The sequence below is a fragment of the Styela clava genome, chromosome 3 (genome assembly GCF_964204865.1).
Source record: "Styela clava chromosome 3, kaStyClav1.hap1.2, whole genome shotgun sequence".
Lineage (NCBI taxonomy): Eukaryota > Metazoa > Chordata > Ascidiacea > Stolidobranchia > Styelidae > Styela > Styela clava.
This window is the reverse complement of record NC_135252.1, coordinates 15,952,881-15,978,038: the sequence shown is the minus strand read 5'-3', so window position 1 is coordinate 15,978,038 and position 25,158 is coordinate 15,952,881. Positions and strand designations below refer to the sequence as shown.

The 25,158-nt window shown below is 33.9% G+C and overlaps 2 protein-coding genes across 3 annotated transcripts; one reads left to right on the top strand and one right to left on the bottom strand.

The window, feature by feature from the left end:
- Window positions 1-1,160: 1,160 nt before the first annotated feature.
- LOC120342268 (asparagine--tRNA ligase, cytoplasmic-like) lies at window positions 1,161-7,665 on the top strand. 2 transcript variants are annotated; one of them, XM_039411034.2, is made up of 14 exons: window positions 1,161-1,280; window positions 1,365-1,510; window positions 2,034-2,117; window positions 2,201-2,299; window positions 2,757-2,835; window positions 3,161-3,318; window positions 3,876-3,962; window positions 4,466-4,600; window positions 4,686-4,885; window positions 5,446-5,581; window positions 5,657-5,747; window positions 6,315-6,469; window positions 6,642-6,773; window positions 7,179-7,665. In XM_039411034.2, exons 1-14 carry the CDS (start codon window positions 1,244-1,246, stop codon window positions 7,308-7,310), a joined length of 1,671 nt encoding a protein of 556 aa, XP_039266968.2. In that variant the 5' UTR covers window positions 1,161-1,243; the 3' UTR covers window positions 7,311-7,665. The 2 variants fall into 2 exon arrangements, with proteins under 2 accessions (XP_039266968.2, XP_039266969.2); XM_039411035.2 differs by lacking the exon at window positions 1,161-1,280 and having other exon boundaries at window positions 1,369-1,510; window positions 2,034-2,116; window positions 2,199-2,299.
- A 578-nt stretch (window positions 7,666-8,243) lies between these two features.
- LOC120342573 (uncharacterized) lies at window positions 8,244-23,535 on the bottom strand. Its single transcript, XM_039411455.2, has 8 exons — window positions 23,206-23,535; window positions 21,260-21,469; window positions 19,704-19,859; window positions 15,995-16,196; window positions 11,776-11,912; window positions 10,735-10,903; window positions 9,699-9,870; window positions 8,244-9,312 (listed from the first exon to the last, which is right to left on the bottom strand). Exons 1-8 carry the CDS (start codon window positions 23,523-23,525, stop codon window positions 8,663-8,665), a joined length of 2,016 nt encoding a protein of 671 aa, XP_039267389.2. The 5' UTR covers window positions 23,526-23,535; the 3' UTR covers window positions 8,244-8,662.
- Window positions 23,536-25,158: the final 1,623 nt, after the last annotated feature.

Sequence of the window (25,158 nt, the reverse complement as noted above, 5' to 3'; positions counted from 1 at the left end):
TTTTAACATTTCAATTATGTCAAAAGCTTTTGAATTATAATTGGTAATATTTTAAATAAAAATAACAATGACTTAACTTGACCGGTAGAAGACTCGACTCTGTTTAAATCTTCTTCTGCTATTTAAATATGCAAGTTGTGTAACCGTAAATATGTGACCAATGGATACCGTATGACATGTGATGGGAAAATCATTTAATAGGTTTTCATGTATGCATTGGGAATATGTACGGGGCCTGAATAACTATCTCCTCGACTATTACCATTCCGTACCTGATTCGTAAGAGTCCCCCCATCTTGAGATAAATATTCAATTTTACTTCGGCTGACCAGTCGTTGGGCTGACGTAACACGTGTCGATGAAGGCGTTTAATGGGCGTGTCACTTCATATTTTACGACGGCGGTTTGGCATATTGTGGATGATGTAACGTTGGTCAGCTGGGGTGCGCCGTTTGATCTTATTTTTGAGGCAATATCCTAACTGGGAGCTTACGTGTTTGCTATCAATTATAATATCCTTCCGATGAAATGGTCAGATAAGAAATCATGAAACAGGACGTGATGAAACATGTCATAATGCTGTAATACTAAAACTTGACAAAACCTGAATACAGTAATCTTATTGGCTAGATACGGTATCGTCAGATTGTGCTGAAATAAAATAAATATTTTGTTAATACGCAGATACATAAATTCGGGATTTTTTCCGCGCTATAGCTAGTCAGAAGTAAACTATATATACAAAAAAAAACATCACTGCATCATAAATATTCGTTTATTTGAAATTATACCTACCGTTTATAACAGTACGTAACGCTATGACTGTATGATTAGTTACTTCTGTACTTCAGACTTTTTGAGAACATTTAAGTGCTTCGTATGGTTTTCAAGAAGCTAAGTGATTAAAAATTTAAGCAGTTGCTTTGTGTTAGTGCCAGTGTGATGGACAGAATAGATTTTTTAAGGCAATACAGCTATGGATATGCGATATTGCTGTATTGGCATTCGGGTAGGACGCAGTGAAGGGCTAATACAGTACCAGAAGACTGGAAACTACTAACAAAACATGAGTCAGAGCAATGCATAGAATTAAGAAGCAGAAAACGTATTGTTACTTAGAAGCTTTTAAGTTGTGGTTCTTTATTTAATTAAAATGATAGACTCTATCTGCAGATCTGTGTAAATAACAGTTGCTGAATTCTGCGGAACTGATTTAAATTTATCATATCTCAATTACTTAGAAATGGCAGAAGTGGAAGGAATAAAAGATTTGAAAATAAGTGAGTAGCTATATTCAGTATATTAGAAATCGAAATATTGTATTCACTTACTCATTATTCAGTAATTGTACTTTTTTTCACCAGGTGAACTATATACCAGCGAGAAACGGGGATGTGATAAAGATGGACTTGGAAGTGAAGCAAGTCCATTCAAAAGTGTGCTGAAAGCATTACAGCAAGCTGGTGGAGAACCATGGCCTGCGATCTATGTTGATTCAAAGGAAGGAAATGTAATTCCTAGTTTTTCAATTGTTTTTTATTGTTAGTTCATTAGCATTGTCTTTATTATATGTCATCAAGTTGGTCATATCCATCTTCCAATATGTTATAAATATCTTTTATCATTTCTGTTGGAATCCTCATAACTTACACTCTCAAATTATTATGAGGGAATTTATTTGAATCAGTGGTTCTCGGCCTTCATTTTCTTGTTTAACCCTTGGCAAATTTTTAAAGTAAAATGTATTCCTCACCCAATTATCATTTTATAGAACTCTGTTGCACTTTGCCTTTCAATCTCTCTAATATGCAATGGAAGCAATCTTAATATTGATTTGGTTATTTACTCACAAAATTTACCTCTGAGATGGGTTAGATTCATCTCAAATTTACACCCGGTTGAAAACTATTTGTTCAAAAATGGGGGAAAAATTTGTTGAATAAGTAGTACTAATTTAGATTAATCACCAATACGAAATTTTGATATTTTTTAATCTCTGATTAATGTTATAAAATTCCATTCATAATTTTTAGAACTATGAACCGATCGCAAAAGCCCAACTAAAGAAGCAAGTCAAAATATATCAGTCTGAAAAACGGAAGGATGAAGCAAAAAAGGTTTCTACTTTTTATTTTTGTTTATGTGATTTTAAAAATTTTTGTAATAAAAAAATTCAAACAAAACCTGTAATAATTAACAGATTCGTGAACAAGAAGATGCTGAACGAAGAGAAAAGAATCTGGAGGAAGCAAAACAAATTCAAATACAGGAAGATAAATCATTACCTGCTGCTAAAATGGTGAGAATTCATTATATGTTTTTCAGCAATGAATTCAGTTATTTGAGATAGAAACTTTCTCGCCATTCTACCCTGATCCAGGGTGCCACCTGGAATCTTGTGAAGAATATTGATGCCGAGAGATGATGGATGGATCACTGACTTTTGTAGGATGGTTCACATAACTGTTGGTCAGTTATGGCTTTCTCCACTATCAAGTCCATACACCTGAACTCTTCCCATACCTGGCATGGAATGGTTACTGGGCAAAAGGCCTGTCATCTTTTCCCTCCTCTAGATAAATATGTAAATCTTGGGAATTGGAAGTATGGAAATTTTCCACAATGCGTGTAGTTTGTGGTAAAAATTGGGCTCTTGTGTTTGGACAAGTCGGGCTTGTAAATAATAGTCATTCCCCATAACTAGAAGCAGTTACCAGTTGCGTTCGATTATATTATTGAAAATGATTCATTTTCAGATAAAAATACGAGAAAGCACAGATAAGCGAGGAACAAGAGTGAAGATATTTGGTTGGGTTCATCGCTTACGTCGACAAGGTAGAAATATAATGAAATTTATTTAATGTGTTTTGCACTCAAAAGAACCATTCTAAAAAAATGACCATGGTTAGTGTTAATTATCCAGAAGTTGTCAGGAGTAATGTACGAATCACAGATAATAGTATTTGGGAAAATTTTCAATTGACAATGACAACACAGCTAAAAATAATATATTACATAAAATTGATTGATGATTTCTTTCTGTATTGTAATAAGGTATCATATCCAAAATTACTTGATCAGAAAATTGGATAAATGTTGAATTTAAGTTATTATAATCTTAATCCCCGTGTATAATTACAACTTTCATTCAATTCATCAGGAAAAACTTTGATGTTCATCGTATTACGAGATGGAAGTGGATACTTACAATGTGTTCTACAGGATACTCTGTGTCAAACGTATAATGCACTTGTCTTATCACCTGAAAGCACAGTAGCATTATATGGCGTTGTAACTCCTGTCCCAGAAGGAAAATCGGTATGTATGAGTTTTTTTCAAGCACCATATTCAGTATTTTGATGTAATGTAACATATTTTGTCATCCAATCTCTCATATTCAATACAACATGCAGATGATTTTTGTCCATAACGTATTATTTTTGATGGGTTCAAAAAAGTAACAAGATTCGGCGAGTGGGTGACTGTTTCATTTCCAATCCTGAAGAATTAATAGGAAGCCCTAACTGGCATGTATCTTATGGGTCAAGCGTACCGAGCACATTTTGCAGAAAACTTTTCGCTACCTAAACTTTGCAGCCTTTACATGTGTCAAATTCTATTTTAGATTATCTACTATCAGAAATTTTTAATAGTTTTTTATAGACTGATGGTGATGAATACCGTATATATTTTCTATTTTCACTAATTCTCTGACGATCAGAAAAAACCTTTTACTCGCTCTACAGTTTCTTGACTTATATATTGATATGTGCAATTTGGTGAACTACTGTTATAATATATATTTCTCATTGTGTTAAAAATATTAGTACATTCAAATTGTTTCTTGTTCTAATATTTGAAAATTTCTCTCTCAGGCACCTGGAGGTCATGAGCTAATATGTGACTACTGGGAACTAGTTGGTTTGGCTCCACCTGGAGGGATAGATAACGTTCTTAACCAGGCAAGTAGATATTGATTGATTTACATTCTGGTTTATTGATTTTCTGATAAAAGTACTGATATTCAAGGATAAAGAAAAATGTCTACGTTCAATCTTGAAGTTCCAGATAATTTTAAATCGTTCACATTTGGAATTTTAAGTACTTCGGTTATTAAAATATTCTGCAATTCAGTTTGATCATGAATTTATGATAAATCCATTTTTTATGAAAATTAGGATTTCACAGCAAAAATGCTGATGTTATATGAAATAACATAAATCTTAATTATCTGTATACTTGAATAGGATATGGATATGACTGTCATATTTCTCCAAGGGGCGAAAAAAGTGGATATGATGGAAAACCACGATCTCTTGTCTGGTTAACAGTCAGTGTCGGATTATTCAACCAGTTATTAGACCAGTTATCCATATTTTTAATTTCATTCTCTTTAAACTTTCAAATTGAATTTTTGTTCAGAATGAGTATATTAAATATTATTCTAATACTTTAAATTTTTTAGGATGCTGATGTTGATATTCGCCTCGACAATCGCCATCTTGTTATTCGTGGAGAACAAACATCAAAAATATTGCGAGTTCGGTCTTATCTAATGCAAGCATTTCGTGATCACTACTTTGCAAATGGCTATTCTGAGGTAATGGCCTTTTTCTGCTTGTTTGGGCCTCACTCGATATTTATTAACTAGTGTAAAATTTATACAAGTTTTTCCTTGATTCTAGGTAACACCACCATCTTTAGTGATGACACAATGTGAAGGCGGATCAACGTTGTTTAAGTTTGATTATTTTGGAGAACAAGCTTATTTAACTCAATCATCTCAACTCTATCTTGAAACATGTCTTGCATCCCTTGGTGACGTGTTCTGTCTTGCCGAATCATTCAGAGCTGAACAAAGTCGAACAAGACGACATTTAGCAGAGTAGGATTGTTGTTTATTTATGGCATTGTCATGCAAGAATAGATTTATTTAAAAATATTTACTTGAATGGTAGCTTATTCAAGACATTACTGAAGTTGGAATGAAAATCACTAAAAAATATATCGATAAATACGTGCTAATATCTGGAATGCAACATTTTTTTTTGTTGATATAATCGTTTATGATGATTATTTTTTTAAAGCGATGTTTTATATACCAACACATATATGATGTAAAGTTGCTTCTGGGGAGATTTGCTGGCAATCACATAATGAGAGAACTCCACAATCATACAATCAATTCTTTGTCCTGTCATCAAAAGCTTTTTTGTGTTCAATAACACCCACAAACTTTTCAGAGTTGGGAATCTGATAAAAATACTTTTCCTCCGGGAAAAACGGAATTTGACCTGGAAGAATCGTTTCAATTGTGAATTCCAACTTATGTCATTAATAAAGCTACATTTTGAACTGGCTGCAGGGAATTCGAGAAAGCGACTCTGAGAACCTGATCAAAAACTTTTTATGTGAAGTCAATCAACAGTGCTTTTTACTTTTTAGGTACACTCATGTTGAAGCTGAATGTGCTTTCATTACTTTTGAAGACCTATTGGATAAATTAGAATATTTAATTTGTGATGTTATCGAAAGAGTTATGAAAACTCCTGCTGGACAATTAATAAAAGACCTCAATCCTGTGAGTACTATTCATTCATCATTTGGATTGGAATTTATCAAACTCAAAATATGATCATAATTTCTTTTGTTTTAGGACTTTGTTCCTCCAAAACGACCATTCAAAAGGATGGAATATTCTGAAGCAATTAAATGGTTGAAAGAGCATGATGTCAAAAAGGATGATGGTAATTCAGACAGTGTATATTGCCTTACTCTTTTTAGTTCTGGAGTTAGAGTTTGTTGTGTTTTTATTGATATTGAAGTCGTTAAAGATCCCAGAGTCTGAGACAAAGTAGATGTTTCACTGTCTGAATTTTAGATTTCTAATGGTGAAAATTGATGTCAAAATTTGAGTCTAAATCAAAAAAACATTGGGTTGACTAAACATTCCCAACTGAAAATGGCCTTGCATGTGCCAAAAATTTCTGATTGAAATTTGGTTTTCTGCAAGTTGGAGTGTAAATTATGTTCAATCTGGAGTCAGGAGACGAAGATAGATCAAAATTATGAGCAGTAGCCAAAGTCAAAAGATCGGGAGTTTTGGTGCCTGTTGTAAATTTTACCCTACTCTACACTCTTACTTTGTTGTATGACTTGGTGCTTTTATATAGCCAAAAATGTTGTTCAAACTATTTATTTTTGTTATCTCATTCAATTTACCATCTTTTATGCATCGTCACGGTCGAATCATAGTTTTTTAGTTATATTTCAATGTCAAATTGGTCAAATCCTATTCATATTTTCTGTGACAGGAACATACTATGAACATGGTGAAGATATTCCTGAAATGCCTGAGAGAAAGATGACTGATGCAATTAATGAACCCATCATGTTATGTAAATTTCCAGCTCCTATCAAGTCATTTTACATGCAGAAATGCGCAGATGATGCCACGCTGACAGAATCAGTGAGTTATCATATTTTGAGGTCTAATTTATGATATTTTGCACCAATTGTTAGTAGGTAACTTTGCTGTTTTCAATCAGTGATTTGATGATTTTTTTGGAAAACTGCTTCGCCTAATCACTCTCTTATCCCCCAGTATGAATAACAAAATTTTATCCTATATTTAATTATAGGTGGATGTACTCATGCCGAATGTTGGTGAAATAGTTGGAGGATCAATGAGAATGTGGGATCATGATGAATTAATGAAAGCTTATGAAACTGAAGGAATTTCTTCAAAGCCATATTATTGGTACACAGACCAGGTTTGTTAACAGATTTTCTTGTTTTTATTTGGTCGTGATTGATAAATTAGTTAAATTTGATTGTATTAGAAATGAATGATAATGAATGTTCTGGTACAAAATGGTAATTTTCATTTTAATTATTGAAGTGGAAGTGCCTGTCTTTGCGATAAGACTTTTCTGTTTTTCCTGTAGTTTTTCCCTTGCATATGAAAGTTAGTAGGCCACAGAAATTTCTTGTGCAACTTGAGAAAAAAATATTGAGAACCAGTAGTGTAAGTGCTTGTCTTGTAACCTTTAACATCAACAATGTCCTCCTATTTGTCGAATCACCAAATTAGTAATGTTTCCATTATTTTGTCATTGAATAATAACTTCCAACATTTCTTAGTTAATATTAATATTATATATGCTTTTAATGTTTAGCGAAAATTTGGAACATGTCCTCATGGTGGATATGGTTTGGGATTGGAAAGAATTTTAACATGGCTTTGCAACCAATACCATATAAGAGATGTCTGCCTCTACCCTAGATTCATTCAAAGATGTCAGCCATAACAAAGTCATTCCTGCTTAATTGAATACATGTGGTCTCATGGTATTTCTTTTCTTCATTACCCACAAATGGCTTTTCTGGATTAAATTCAAGTAGTTTCCCTTTGGTGCAAAATGTCTGCTATTTTAAATCAATAAAGCTATTTTCTTGGAATCGGTAATTGAGCTGTGTATTATCGTGTGTCACAAATATTGAAGCTTTAATCCATTCCTTGGGTTTTCTGCTCATTTCATAGTTGAATATGTCTTTGTGGTAAAAAAAAAATAAAATGCTGGCTTGGCCTTGCAGCAACTATTACAATTTGTTTTTGCAATCATTCTCTATCTTGTTGAAAAAATAAAGTAACAATATGGTGTATAGCAGGTCTATTGTTTTTGTTTGGTGTTAGTGTGAAGGCAATCAGGGATGGGATTAATGTCAATGATAGTGTGTGGTTGAATTTGTCCGTCAAGTGGATGGGCAGTAAAACATGACGACTTCAACTTGGCTTTTTGCAGCTAGTAAAATTAAACCATTTTTGTATTTGAAATTGTTCAATGAGACGTTGTGACAGCTTCGCAAATATATGAATTAAGTGGTTGTCTGAGTTACTGTTTAGGATTATCATTTGTGAAGGTTTTTTTAATGGCTGTCTGCGATGCGGGAAGACGTCTGCGGTGGGATCAGGCGCTAGGCTTTGAATTTCACCAAATGGATCGTTTTGTAGTGATACATTTTTAATGCCAATTGAACGAAATGTCCATTGAGAGGCATTTCAATTCTCCTGTCGCCATGAGCGAATTACTACTATATTTTGTACGCTTCAAATCGAACTTTGCAAGGCCCGTGTTGTACTTTTATGTCGCATGTTTAGGAATTAATTTTCCCGAATTCCCGGCTTGAGTGTATTCAATTTTGTTGTACCACAGTGTAGTTCAAAATAATTCTCTTAACTGTGTTGCATAAAACGCAAATAAAAGCAAGTGGAATTTGAATTTAAAGTCATTTTACGCAAAATATAAAAAACGAAGTTGAAAATTGGGTATTTCGAATTGGAATAGTTCAAGACATTTCAAAAGAAGTGCAAAGCATGCAAAGCAAATACATGTAAATACTCTACTTTATGTGGCAACCGACCATACATCAGTTCTCTGTAACTTTACAAATATTTTCCGTTGTGGGATATTTGAATGAAAAATTTGAGAAATACAAAAAGATGAATTACAATCTAATACCTCCAAACAAAGGCACGCTTATTTGATGCCGTAATCGGAACGTTGAAGCGTCGGGCATTTTTGAACCCATGATTGTATACGCAATTATAAACTGCGTTCTTCTCTGAGCTCGCAAATACTACAGGATGTTGCCCGGCTCGTTATTTTTTTCTGTTGATATTTGACTGCCTATCTATTTTCGGGCAGTCCAAGTCTTGTATCGGTTTGGAGTAAATACCATGACCTCCAAACACTACACGCTCATCTGTAAGTTCAATTGATTTCATGGTCTTTTTGCTTGCATTTTTTGATTGTTCGTGTTTGCAATGACCGTTTACGTTTACTGACGGAGCAGAGTTTTGCGTGTTTCGTGAATTTTGACCAGCAGCATCTCGTCTTTTACTCCACACGCATCCAACAAACAAAAAAACACCAGCGACTCCTAGTGTTGTGACACAGCCTAAAATTGTGATCAGTATCGCTGTTGTGGCGATATTCGTTTTGTCGAAAGAATTTTCAGAGGAAAAACCAGGTTTCCTGCTGAATTCACGTCGAATATTTTGCGTGCCAGTTGAACAGTCTTTACCGGAATCTTTAACGCTTCCGTCATTACCACGACCAGGAGGCAAATTGCTGCTCATGTCTCCGTGCTTGGCTGCATCTACATGCAAGAGTACAGTTATCGACTTTTGTCCTCCAGCATTTCGTATAATGCAAGTATATTCTCCCGCGTCATTAAGTTGAACGTTGCGTATAGTAAGTTCTTTTCCATTTTTACGTAAATCACTTCCACGAACTGGTATGACTGTACCTAAAAATTAGATAAGTTTACATTAGTTTTCAACCTTTTGGTTAAGCGGAACCCCATTGCCAAGTTAAAAAGTCGGGTAAGAAATGTAGTGATAAATAAATATATATTATATGTTTTCTACGTTCCTAAACAAATGATCTTAACGTGGTAATATTGCAGATAGTTTTAAACTGTTTTCGTGGAGTATATCACAAATAAGGCACAGCCCAAACTAACTAAGTTTTTACGATTCCACGAGCTTCAAATATTCTTTAATGTCTCTACCGAGATATCCCGAACATGTTAAAACATACGAACCCTCATCGGTATCACGTGACTCCCTATTATATATGAAGCACAATGCAGTAAAATATCTTTATTTAATTTTTTAAATTCATTTCTCTAACCTGCAAAGTACCAAGAAAATGACAAAGGTTCTCCACTACCATCACAATATAACAGTGCCTGATCGCCCTCGACATATCTCTCTTCGCTGTATTCTTTTGTGGTAATTATAGGTGATTTACATTTATAGAAGGTATCAGGAAGTTTCTTTCTCATTTCCTTAAGACTCTTCCCCTGGGATTCAAATAATAATATTTATGCATTTGATTTGGTATCAAAATGTGAAAATTAAATCTAGAAACTGCCTTGTCCCACATGCGACATGCGGCATGAATCTCACTTCATATGAATGTTCCAATCTTCTGCCAAAGTCTTACATACCGGTATATCTTATCCCAGAGCATAGCACGAATCCCAACTTCATATGCTTACTTTAACTATTCACCCCACAATATATATCTAACCTAACTCAGAAAGACGTACACGGTATGGGGCAAGTGTGGATCATAATTAAATGGCAAAGACTTTACAAAGCGATTAATAACATGACGCGTACATAATCAATTATTGTTCAATGAGCCAGAAGTAGTTTATTGGATCCAATATTTATACATGGATCGTTTTCCAAAATTAATGTTGTTATGAAACAATATTCTTCCTCCGCAACTATAGACGAGTCGATTTCAATAATTGAATACTGAAAAAATCGCCAAAGATTACCTCGAAATTTTGCTATTTTTGCGCCATTATGACGTATTTCGTCAGACTAGTACGTCATTTGTTTGACAAGCCGATGCTCAGCTTAGGCCCTAACGGCGCTGAGGTGAGTTGCACGTTGGGGAGGGAAGGGGGGATGTGGGTTAAGGGGGTACTTAATTTGCAAGTTCGATTTGAATGATCAGATAAAATATTTCTATGTAGTTTACATAGATTACCGCGGTCAGTCATTTAACTTTCGTGTCTATATATAATATGAGCATTGATCTCTCGTTTTGACATATGATCCTAAAAGTACAGGTAACTTTTCCAATACGCAAACCACTGTCGGAAAAAAAGAATATGAAATGCTAGGTTTTGACATGGGTCTTGATAACTTACCCTTTCGCTCCTGGGGTCAGTGCAGGTCACGTGATCATGTCCCAAACTAATGTGAGACTCTGTTAACCACTTCAGACTACAATCACATGACCAAACATTATTAGTCAAACGTATCTCCTGCAGTTTGGTTAAATTCTCCGGAAATGAATCCTGGTACAAGGTTCTCAACCTGAATATATATATGATATTTACATGATTTATTATAAAATATTCCTATGATTTCGGAGTACAATACGTCGCCAAAATTTGCCCAAACGCGTGTGTTTTGTTACAGTAAGTAAAGCTGTTATGGTATTTTTATGCCGTCACTAGAAACAATAGAAACAGAGTCGTAACAGTATGAGAAATTCAATGGATTTCTTAGCACAGAACAATATGCATTGTATAACATTTTGAATGCTTTTATTTTATTTCAATCACTAAGTAAGTTACGTATCAAAGCAGAATTGCGTAGAATTATCTATTTGTATATATATATATATATTTTAAATTTTCTCGATTGACTAAAAAAAGACTTTGACGTTCCGTGTTGTAATCACCAACCACAACTGAAAAATTTCGTCTAAAAGTACCAGCGGTTCTTTGAAAGCACGTGTATATAGCATAGAGTGATTGATTGGATAGTGCACAGTATAAGCACCCCCTTCTTCGAGACAATTTCAATATAAGGGATAGATATCGACCCCTAACGCGATAGGGATTACGGGGGTGGAATAGTAGTCTACCTCGTTTTTGTAGCGTTTTCCTATTTAAACCAATGTTGTGGCGCGTGAATGGTGCGTATGGATTTGTTTTAAAAGAACAAACGTTGTTGGGAAAGCATTACCGATATTTCGAAATGGTATTGGGCTGGCACGGCGGCGGTTTCTACACGACATTATCATGTACACATAATGTTGAAACTGAATTAGTAACCCAACAAGGTCACATGGTTCGTATAGTTATAGGTGTTTGGTCGGGTTACTACGATACCCAATTGATACGAATATCATTTTGTATTAGATATTTCGGCCAATTCAAAACAACAATACAAAATCCCACCTGTTGTTGGATAAGTCTAAAGCTTCAAGTTTTTCTAATTTGATAAATGATCCCGGTTTTATCTCTTGCAAATGCGTGTCGTGCAGAGTCAAGTTTTTTAAATCCGAGAGACCTGATAAATCATCCGGATATATGATCTGAAAACAAAAGTCGTAATTTAAGATAAAAATATGCTGTTTAAAACATAGAAATCAGAGAAAGTTTAGCCCAAAGTCCGTGAACTGAATATATACTCACTAACACGTCTATTTATACAGGAGTCGGGCCAAATATTAAGTTTTGTTTCTCATACCCTCTATATTCATATTTACGGCCGTAATAATATTTCCAAAATAACCAATATATATAGCGTTTTGATTTATACCTGACCCTATACGCAGCACTTTGGCAATTCAAAAAAGCACGTTTTTCACGCATTTATAAAGTAGAAAAATTAAACCATTTCTTCACTGAAATGGTTGGATAGTGAGTGAATTGGATTGGAATCGATGGACGGTTAATAGGCAATTTAGCCAATCAGAAAATTAACAAAGAAAAAACTTTCTACTAACATTCATTTCTTCTGTGATGCCTAACTGATATTCTCAAAATGAAATAGATCAACCACAGAAGATTATCAGTTTTTCAAACAGTAGAATTGCTTTCAAATGAATGGAAAAAATGCAGAGAGTAACCACTTCAAATTATAATACCGTCCAAATTTGTACTTACGTTCAGGGCAAAAGTATACGAAAGTACGCCTAATAGTTAGTTTAGAAACCCAAAATTAAAGCCTGGAACGATTGAAATCAGTCATGAAGGGAAAATGACGCAAATTTTTCACCTTTTTTAGTATCACATGTAACACAATTAAAATATTTTATGTATTCTGCCTTCTGCGTTAACTTCGAACTTTGTGTTACCGGTAAAGGTAATTACCAAAAGCAAAAAAAGGACACAGCCAGGGCGAAAAGAGGTTATTGGCATTTAAAAAAGTACTGTTTTCGACATCAGGGTCAAATAAATGTATTTTACTACTCAACTTGACCCTAGCAAATCATGAATATTTTTTTGAATAGGGGGTTTGAAGGGACCATAAGTTCAATTATTTAACAATCAGATTAATGTTCTATTATTCTTGGCCATTTTAGATATTGCTGTCATTGTTTTATCTATACGTATCATATTATCTAGTCGAGTAATTTCAAAATTAAGGTAGTTCATGATCATGACCATGACCTACCATGTTTTTATCAGTGACCCGCCAAGTTACGAATTATGCAAAAACATACTAACATTCCAGTGATAATAATTGACGATAAGCCTGGTTTTAATCTAACAATGTGTGAACTGTGAACTACTAAATTATACTATACCGTTATGCAGCTACAGGCAAGAATGCTGCTACAAAATTTACGCTATAACAATACAATTGATTTGTATATTTCTCGCAACTGGTCGTGTGACAACTGTTCATTTTTCAGCAATCCATGAATCAAATGGCGCGGAGAGTGTTTTTCTTTTTCGCCGTAGCAATACAAACTTTGTACAGTGAAAATCGTATGTACGTGAATCCGTGTTTCTACGCTTGAATAAAGTCCATACCAGAAATCAGCGCACTGCTGCATATGTAAAGGTCGAGACTACACGATAACGGGAAAATGCAATAGCACTTTTTCATTGGTGCAAACTTTGATCAAATATGTGACCCAAATTTTTCTTTCCGACAATAAAAATATAATATTTGGCCCATTCATATGAAAAAGTTCGCCATCCCTCTGCTGAATCTGGGAGTTGAAAAATAATTTAAAAAAAAAAGAAAAAACAACGTAAAATATCCTGATGAATAATTATATAATTATTGTGTCATGTCCACATTATAATACTGTAAGTGTAAGTCATAGTGAGACAGGCTCATCAAACTCAGATATCACGTATCCATGAATAATACAAGTGCGCTTTCCAATTTTCTGTAATCATCGGAACATAGAGTCGATGCTTCTTTCAGAGGTGTAATTTTGAGTTAGTTTTTCAACAAATGTTGATTAAAAATTAATGTTTGAGGAAATTCGATGATCACAAACGTTCGTACCGACATACTCGTACATTACGTTACATCTGTGGGTCATTAGAAAACAAAATTGAACCAATTTAATTTGTTTTCTCGGCATAAAACTTCATAAACGCCGACACGTAATTTAGAAAAAGAAGTTAAAAATTATTTCGTGAGTGTATCAAGAAATTTATTGCTCCTATTTTTCTAATATCGGAATAAAGTAGCTTGCTGGCGGGTATACGATATTGGCATACATGACATCGGGTAGGTGTGACGTGGACTAATGTGTTGAAATTAAATGGAAATAATTTTTGCCTAAATATGCTTTTAGTATAATAGGGGCATAACTCTGAGTCGGGTTGAAAGTTATGTATATTTTTCCATTCTATTCAGCAAATTAACCATTTCACATGATCAGACGAAGTGTATGATTTATTTATTCAAATTTCGGGTTTCTCAAAGCTAAGTTAGAATCCGTCTCTCTACTCTAGTTTGCAATGCAATTCTATAAATATTTTTGACATGTCCGATGATAATTTGACACCAATTCTACATTTGATATCACGACTCTTGTGTTTCGTAAGTAGGTGACAAAATTTAAAATTCACGCAGAAAATCGAACGGAATCTTATCTAAAGTTATCACATACATATTAAAAACACGAATATACAAAAAAAACAGCTTTGGATAGGTCTACTTCACAAAATTGAACAGATAAAATCAAGCTTTTAAAATGATTTGCGGTTTGGAAAGAGTTAGATACAGTCAATTGTTTTAACTTAAGTTGGGTGATCACATACGAAATCCGATACGCGTATTTTCACACAACCGCAGTATATCAAGAGATTTATCAGTTAAAATGATAAATATTGATGTTTCTAGTTATATGTACTATAAGTTGAAACAACAAGCAAAATAAATAATTTATAAAAGCTAAACTTCCCACGAAATGACAGCTTCGTTGACGCATTAAATTGGACTCTAATCCGATGGTGACCTTAATGTGAATGCACATTGAATTTATTTTAAATTTAAAATATATATGAGTAATTTCCATGTGTCCATATGTATTAAATTTGTCAGCATTTAAGTCAAAAAGATAACAGCAAAAAAACTGTGCCCAAAAATGCGAAATACGCATTAAATGTGCCGAAAAACGTTGTGAAAATCCGCGTATGATAGACACAATATAGGATCATAAATTGATTTTGTTATGAACTTTTTTCTAAACACTGCTTTAATGAAAATCTTCGTGTATGTGGCTATTCTTCTATGTCTGTGATTCATGGCTGCGGCGAGTCGAATTCTGAAGTTCGCGTGTTTTTCTTGGTACTGACGTCGGCACAAGACCCGCATTTTCCAACACCTGGAGTTAAGGGCGAAGTCGAAATTCTGATTTTTTGGGATTCGGAGCCGGGATTTCAGATTTTTAAATGTGATAACCTGGGCCTAAAATTTTCGACAGAAACTCATAAAAGATAAAGTTGACTAAGCGTTTCCAATGGATAATTCAGGAACGCTCGCATAAACCAATATGTTATCAATGTTTCGTTTTCTCAGAGTCAAAATTTTCTTCAGCCAGAAATGGATGCGCAGTCGAAATCGTTTTTAAATGGTCCGGATTTTGAAGTCAGATGTTATATTCTCTACTCCACATTCCCGGTATGACCAACAAATAGAGTGCGCTGTTCGTTGAGTACCAGGATCAGGGCAATTGTAAAATGCAACGGAAAAAACGTTGAAAATTATTTTAAAATTGTTCTCATCTTTAAACGTATAACAGTTTCATTACATTCATTCAAACAAGCCTTTTTTTTTGTTCCTATCCATGTCAATAGAATACTGAAATTGATTTGTTTATTGTCGATCGTCGCCAACTAAATCCCTCATGGTATAACGTTTTAGAATAAGAGACATAAGAAAATGAGAGCTTAATACTCAAATTGTGTAGTTCCAGTGTATTAGCCGCTTTTAATACTAGAAAATTCAATTTAAATTTGGTAAAATTCCAATAAGTATCTCTTATTACATTGACACATTGTTAGCAATAAGACAGAAGAAAAATTTACAAATTTTACAACAGCGCGTTTGGCTCTGATGCTAATAAAATTAAATGTCTCGCGACCCATTAAATCCCATTATATATTTAGCTTAGTCAAAATGAAAATTAGCACCAATTCCCACCTGAATTGAATTTCTCGAAAGGTCCAAACTTTCCAGACTATGTTTCACATTTGACAATGACGTACATGGCACCGAAGTCAGGTTGCAAGACGCGATAGTCATGTGCCGCAAACTTTCCAAGCCGTAAAAAACATCGACTGAGAGTCCACCAACTGATAATGGCAATTTCTCAAGAACAAGACTTTCCAGTCGGCTGTTGAAACTGAAAAATATAAAAAGAATAAAGGGCCGACTGAAATATTAACTATACAATATTATGAAATAGGATTTAATGTATTAAATAACGTTCATATGCAAATGAACATAAGGAAAGAGAGAAAATTGCTGAAATAATCAATACAATGGGGTTTCCAATAGACGTGGCAAAATAAGACCCAAGTGTAGTTACTGCTATCCGAACTCCCGCTTTCGCTCGAAAAGTGAATTTTTAACGACAAAAAATTAAAAAAAAAGATTTCGTCATCAATACACGAAATTGTGTTTTTATATTCGAAGAGCAATATCTATGGTTTCCGTATAAAATATAAATGATCGTCACTTGCGTTTTTCAAATTCTGCGCTCGATGCCAAAAGCTGAAATTGAAGATACTCAATAAAGTAGCGTTCGTTTTAATATGTTGTTCGTTAATTTTGCTATATGGTTTATCTGGCGCTTGCTGTTCAGGTGACAGCTCAATAGCTTCTCTAAGAGGCCATTAAATGGCCAAAGGGTCTATAACTCTATCCCTATTCCTAACCGTTGAAGCGACAGAACACAGATGACGCAAGGTAACTGATGACGGCGCGGTATAATTATGCTCAGAAAACCTAAGGAACAATACTCAGAATACAAATTTATTTTGTCTAGACTCTAGTCTAGACCACTGATTGTGCTTGAACAGTATTAATTTGTTTCACTCAAGAATTCAAAGCAACCGTACTAAGAAAAAGAAAATTTTTTTGAGCACAAAGTGCTCATATGAATCTGTTTATCAGTTCGTTGTTGGGTTTCTTGAACCAATTAATAGCCAATCAATTCAAAATTCTCAATACTGTAAGGTAGAGAAAGACGCTTTCTGAGTCCTTCACTCCAAAATTGGTATTTTTTAAATTTTCAGGGCACACCTTCATATGAAATTCGGAGCAAATATTTTAACATTTTTCTGACCTGTTCCCACGGTAGTCATTTGACCTTTGTGTCCATATGTTTGAGCATAGCTCTCTTATTATATCGATCTTTTAAATACATTATTAATTCATTGCTAAACAGTGATTGCAATAGGAAAATGATTATCAGGATAATGAGGGTGACATCATCAAAGACTAGTTTTGAACATCGATAGCATAAAAATACCAAACTTGCTGAATATTTCAATTTATCGACCAAAAATAAAAATCCCAGAATTCCAAATAAAAGTACAACCAAAATCGTTATTTTTAACAAATTGAGCCAGATTTTATAAAACTTAGTAAAAATGTTAACTTTTGTATAAAATTATAAATCCGATTACTTTCTTAAAATTTATTTTGATGAGTCGCAGTTTCATAAAATCTTCCCACCTATTTTAATAAACATTATAATATGTACCCTTGTTTATATTGCACTATAGTAGAAGTTAGTTTTTCTAATCAATCAAACATGTTTTTGAGACAAAACACATGACGGCCGGATTAAGTGGGATTTAGAATGGGATTTAAGAAAACAGAAACTTCGCCTAGTAAGAGCAAAGTCGTAGCTTTTTCGTGGACCGTGGCAACATTCTTGTTCTAAATAATTAATAACTAAATGACTTTTAAGAGAAATGGTCAAATTGAATGTCGTGATGTCACAAGAATTCTGTTATACCATGTCCAACTTATTTAATGAAAAACTTGATAAATAAAAAATCGATGTGAAAATATCATCTAACTTGTAACATTGTGCTGAATGTAGGCTATCACAATGATTTTTCGGTTAAAAATATTTTTAAAATCATTCTTATTTACCGTTCTAGTAATAAAAATTACTTTTGTTCGGCGTATTAAAATAGTAGTTTTACATTGATGAACAAAGTATTAACAAATAGAAAATGCTTGTATCATTCTTATGAGTCGTTTATGCATATTTCCTCCAACAATGTGATCGAATTTAGAAAACAACGAAACATTCTTTAAAGTCCGACAACCTAATCATATTGTAATCAAAATCAGAACTCGCAAGCTGAAAGCGCCGTTTGTGTGTTTCAAATGTATAAAGAAAATGACAATAGGAATTTCATCGAATCGTAATCCTTCTAACAGGAGGGTTGAAACCAAATCGAATGTATAAGCTGAGGGCAGTATGTTCACGCAAAAACTTTATGCGTTGTGCTTTTTGTCAGGATGAATTTGGAGATACGTCCTGCTTTTTAATGGGTATCAAATTTTGGGCAAATGGATAAAGTTAGATATTAGATTTGTGGTTAAATTAGTAGTTTGCGTATTCGGATTTAAATATGGTAAACAAATGTATTTTCGATCTTTAAAATTTCTAACATACCTCAAACTTTGAAATACTTCCGAATTCTGTAAATTACATCCTAACTTTATCCCTCAAAGAAAAAAATTTTTTATTCTCAACGTTTTTTTTATTAGCGTTTCGATTTCATGATTGTGTATCACACAGATATAGTATCGGCTCAGTGTGGCATCACTACCGTTGAAAATTGCATTGATAAATCATTTTGCCGCCATGAAAAGCTTGTTTCACATCTTCAATCTCACATTTTCTATGCCCCATTTCTATAAATACATGGAAAATGTAATTTTCATCGATTTCATCGAATACCACAGTACATTAATATTTGATTCCGATTCTAGAATGAAACATATATTCCACTTGCCACATGAAGGATATGAAAGGAATTCTTATATGTTTGCGGAAACATGTCGTCTTAAGGTTATTATAATATTAAAATATTTCATCGTTATTTTATTTTATTCCTGTAGAAAAGAGGAGAAACCGAGCATATTGATTTTGTATCAAATACCGCAATTGCCCTTCATGTCTTCCACCAATAGGTGCAATATAGGGATAATGGAATATAAGCATCGAAATTCAACGTTCATTCACATTTTTAATATATTAATGGAAATTTTAAGGCTTAAGTTGCGTGATTCTTTAATACAAGCGTCGGGAACCTTTTTCGAACTGCGCAATGGAATTGTTTCTTGTACCATCTTTCAAAACCACAAATCTTCGGCAACACAAAAGATACATTTGCAATGTGCTATGGCAGCTAGCACACTACTGACTGCATTATTTCGTTTAAATCAGTAATATTTCAACATCGGATATGAAAAATCAGATAACCAACTCTTGACAGAAATTACGTTACAAAATGTTTCAAAGCATTTAACCCAGAAAGAAAACATTACCCGGTAAGTAAGAAGCCTTTTACGAAATGGCAACGAGCCTCGACCTGGTGGTTGCCGACAACTGCTTTTACACATCCATTAAATATTTTCCTACATGAGTAGTAGAATATATAAGTGAACTGCGAATCAACTATAGAATACATCACTCATTTTTTCGAAAACTTTCGCATACAATCAGTAGTTACGACTGATGGTGATACAACAACATTAAATCTCCAAGATCACAATCTAATTTATTTATTGAAAAAAATAATCGGGCGGTATTGCCCCGTATCATTCATTACCTTTGCTTGCTAATAGTTAATTAAAAAGCAAACTGAAGGATTGTACTGACCTGAATGCATGATCTGGAATGGATTTTATGAAAGGCATATCACGCATTTCCAGCATTCTCAGGTTTAATAAAGAACTCAATGGTTCTGCCGGAAATTTGGTGAAATTTGCAGACGATAATTTCAAACGTTCCAACTGTGAAAGTCCCCAGAATGCCCTGAAATGATGAATTATGAAGGTTAATAAATGATCAAAGATATATGAACATTGTAAATAGTGAGATATGAAACACACAAATAAATAAATATAACGGCTGATACATCTATAAACGACTTCAATCTATTATTTATAAGTTTCATTTGGACTTATCATAAAGTGGTTTATTATCTAGTTTTGGGAATATCTTCGGCCGGGTCATTTCAATAAATAAAGAGCAAGTGAAACATGCATGAGAGACTGGTGAATTCCAATATGAAAAATATGTGCACGGCCTCGTCTTCGTATGCAGCTAAATGAGAGCATAGCTTGTCACCGAGAACGCGAAATGCAATAAAATCAAACCCCCAATGAGACCTATCATTCCGAATTGTAATTCAGAAAAATCAATTGGAGTTTTAAAATATGGACCGCTGATTTGCTATGGATATGGAGAGACTTCAGACCGTCTCGGAGGGGCACTTAACAGATGATCACGTAAGGCTCTCTTTCAACCGAGTTCGTATATCTGGAAAGAGTACTTGCTTTTGGAATACTTCTAATCACATATTCACTTATATCAGAATGCTGGAAAATGTCCTACAGATTTCGAGATTAATTCAATGTATATTCTCTCTTTTCCACGCTCATACTTGCCACAAATTGTTGAAATAACCACCATAAAATGCCGCAAAAGGAGGAGAAAACTAGACAGTGACATTGCGGTACGGTCTAGTTAATAGTGGCAATGAAATATATATATATGATGACATCACTCGAATGAGGTTAAAAAGATTGCTCTCAGTAATAAGTATTCTACTATACTATATGTCTTACGACAAATGAAACATATGTTCCAAGCATTAGCTACGCGTTTTCTCCCCAAAGCATCATTACTAATGTCATGGTTAACGAGCAATCCGTCTGCAAAATTAATTATAAATTTCAAGAATCAGACATCTGCGCATCATCCTAATATTATCATGCCCATTTATAGCAGATACATTCACATCGAGATTCTGAGAATATTTATTGTGCGCATAGTACCCAATTTTATATGATTAAATTTTCTGCATTTTCTTTTTCATATGCGAAAGTACTACCCTTCCTTAGCATTTAAAACGCTTCCAAGAAAGTAGATGTTCGGCACAGTGGGCTACGTGAACCCTATGATATACCTCATTATAACGGTGATAACTAGCAATTTTGAGTTAAAAATTCCCTTTTGGTGATCGAAAATTGTGTAGCAATGACAGGAAAATTGGGTGACAAATGCCGAAATCCTAATAACCGTCTACCTTATATGTAGCATTGAAAGTTTTGTAATCAGTGATCGGATATGGATTTTGAAATTACCTCATAGTTCTACAATATACTAAATGAATACCAACTATATATAAATAACAAGCTAGCAATACTTACTCTCCTGATATGAACAAAATTGGATTGTTTCTGAGATCTAAGAATTTCAGATTCTTTACAGCCTTGAAATTGCGTTCCGTCAGCAGTAACAATCGATTATAAGAAAGGTCTAAGGACAATAAATCCGGTAAATTTCCATTGAATGCATTCGATTCCAGCAGCCTCAAACGGTTGTGAGATAAATTCACGAAGTATAGACTCCTCATGTCACTGAATAACATAAAATTAAAAAGACTGTGATTCATACGGTTTTAGAGGATAGTGAAAATAAAATAAACGTTTTTTGCGCAGTTTTTGCCCGTTTCATTCAATAAAATTTCATTGTTGAAATTGCAATAATGGTTCGAACTGTAACTTACCAAGCTTGACGTATAAATATCTGCTTTATCAAGCCTTGTTAGGAGTGAATATGCAAACACATCAAATTTAAAAAACGTTGTTAAATTCCTAGCAGCACCTTCTTATTTGGTATTTTTTAGTTAATTCCGCACAAGAGTATAAACTAAAAAAGATTGATATGAAATACAGAACAACTGACGATTCGATTTATGTTCATGTGCTTAAATTTTCACGAGCATGATTAAAATACAACTATTTATACGAAAGTGAGAAAAAAGTTTTAAAATTCAAATTCGCTTAGGGTACTAAATAAAATGTAGAGTCATTATTATGTAAAGTGTAGTTCAAAAGTAGATTTAAACAAGCGAATGACACCTTAGTGATTTTTCTGGATAAAGTGATATGAAAACCCTTCTATTATTAGATGGGCCTTATTTTTAGAATAGAAACTATTGGAAATTCTACTATCGCCAATGCACTTTTACGATTAAAATCTTCCTGACTTGAAATCCCGTACAAAGGTTGCAAAATTTGCAGGTTTACTGAAAGTTGACAAAGGATAAAGTTTGGCATTTATGGTATTTGAGTGTATAAAAACAAGTTGTACTGCCAGATATTATAGAAGTAGCAAAAATGTTTTCGCCTTGTACATTTCCCAAGTACCATTACTAGTACAATTTGTCTGGTCAAATGTTACAACCGAAAAATTGGGAAATCCATGTCTAATCGATTTTTCGCAATCGCAAACTTCCTCGAATAATTTTCTCACTTGTGGAAATACAGGAAACATGTTATTTAGCAGTCGTGGCAGTCTAATGGAAAAACAATTATCCCAATGTTTATAAAATACACGAGTTCGATAATTTTAAGTATGATAGACCAGGCGATCGCTTAATACTTGCCCAAATTCTGGACAAAAAATGGGGGAAACGCATAAAATGAATACTGTGACCCATAGCCTTGTTCGAGATTTCTTTTCTTCAAATAGGGCTTAGTATTTAATACGTTATTTATCGACCCAGGGATAATTTGATTCACCAACCGGGCACCATATACGTACAAGAAGCAGTACATTAGAGCTCAAATTCAATTCATTAGTTACAAAGAGGAAGCAACCCTCTGCGTTTAAATAGATTAATACGCTTTTACCAACAGTTCGGTCCATTAATGTAATGATGTATCAGGGTGTAATAATGAATCGCGAAAATTTATATCAACGCATACAATACCAACATGGGGGTAATTTCCATATAGGTATGGAGTAGTCGAGCTGGCAGTCTGCGACGAAATATCGTTTATATAAGTAATATAGGCAAATAAGTTTACATTATATACATATATATATTATATATACATAAATAACGGTCTCTTGTATATATGCATTGCTTTTTCAGATTGTTACTTGACGAAAATATTCGTTTGTCATTTTGGTTATAAACTTGAACTGAAACGAGTGAAATCCCAGCTAAATGTGATTCAGCCGTATTTGCTGTCGATCTTTTTAAAAACATTGAAGGCATTTTAAAACTTAGACCCCCACCTCGTCTGGACACATGAAATTAATTAATGTGGTACATACTTAAAACGTTTACAATTAGTTAATCTACCTGAATGTTTCGGGATGTATCACTGAAATCCGATTGTACGAAAAGTCCAACCATCTTAATTGTTTCAGCGTCACAAAATTGTGAGGTCGAAGTTCAACCGCATCATCTACCCACACGCGTTTCATCACCAATTGCCAAGTTTCGTCAGGTATTAAATGTGGCAACACATCATCCACAGAGTCTCCCAACCGTGTACATGACACCTGTCGCATTGTAGGGTCGCAGGTGCAAGAATTTTCCCGTTCAACGATACATCCAGACGTTGTTGTAAGTCCAAAGAATAACACCAATAAGGAGACTAACAATAACTCGTATTCCATACCCACAACTTTCCAAACTGTGTAACTATATTTCAATTACTGTGAGAGTATTAAAAAGGAAAACGGTCTCCCATGAGTGCTTGATTTATTTATAGGCCTTGTGGTGCGTTTAGTGAGGACGTTTTAACGGTTTTAGTAAAATTTCCGATCAATTTTTTCGAGCACAATTCAATCGATAATTGAAGACAAAAAGTATTCCATTATCTCTTTTCGCTGTTGAAAGCCTTGTTGATGGAATTAACGCAACATAAGAAGGTGCTACAAAGGCCAAATCTTTTATGGGTAATCTCGATGCTATAAATATTATAATCAAACAAAAACAGAGCCTTTCAATAACGTTTTAGTTTTATATAATCATACACACCATAGCATTTAGTTGAAGATAAGAAAGAATAATCTTGCGCGTACTGGTCCATCTTCAATAAAATTGTCTTTTTCAATATTGAGTTTGGAAAATAATAACGATATACGATGAAATATACGCGGAAAATGTAATATATATAACTATTTATATACAGACAATAAATATAACTGAGCGACTCCCAAACAATTTAACCTCAAGTTAAAAACTGAAATATCATTTCAACACCATCGTTATATGCAAAGCAATTATCAGCTATCAATAATTTAGATTAATAGGCTATCGCTTAACTTTTACACTTGTAAATATTGAGTTGACCTGAATGTATGCCTGTTCTACCGTGTTCAGATATTCGACTGAAATTCACACGGAAATGAATATCGATTCGCTCATTAGACTCAATTTTGATAATGAGAAATATTCTCGAAAATATCAGAACACATGTGATCATTCGTTGCTGGTACCACTACAACCATACAATATTGTGAAAATTTCCATATTCCATACAATAAAGGTTAAAATCAGTAATATAAGCCTCAATGAAATCTCAAATAATAGGCTTAGATTCCACAGTAAGACGCTGACATTGCCTTCGAATTCATTCAACGGTCGATAATAATTTTACAAACCTTTATTCAACGACTATACATGTCACTCAATCCTGCCAGAATAATTTATAATTCCCTCGTCAACTCAATAAGGAATTTAAGCGAAAATGACTGTGAACACGTAAATATCAAAATTACTCATTAGTGGTAAGAAAATAGGAGAATGAAAGATGTGCGATTTATGTGATTACGATTTACGTTATAGTTTCGTTGTAAATTTAGGCATTTTTCACAATCTTATTGTCATTTTCCTATTTTTTGATATGATGAATTCCAACTTCCAACTAGTTAACTCCAACTTGAAGAATTGGACGCACACTTACGCAATATTTGATAATAAATTTGTTCATCAATTTTAAATGACACTACGCTTAAACATGGTCGGGAACTCCAGTTGTCAACGACCTTTCTGACACATCTGGGATAAGCTCTTAATAAGACATCCGATATATTGAAAACTATTTTCAAATTCAATAAGACAACGAAATGCGAGTATTCTAAGGCCGCCAGAAATGCATGTGCTGAAATACACTTACAAATACTTTTCTAGTTTCGTTCTGTGTCTTTTAATTCTTTCGTACTGAACCAATTTTGATCTTTGACTTTCTCGACGTTCTGTAGACGCTTACAAAGTATCAAATTCCGAATTCGTAGTCCGAACATC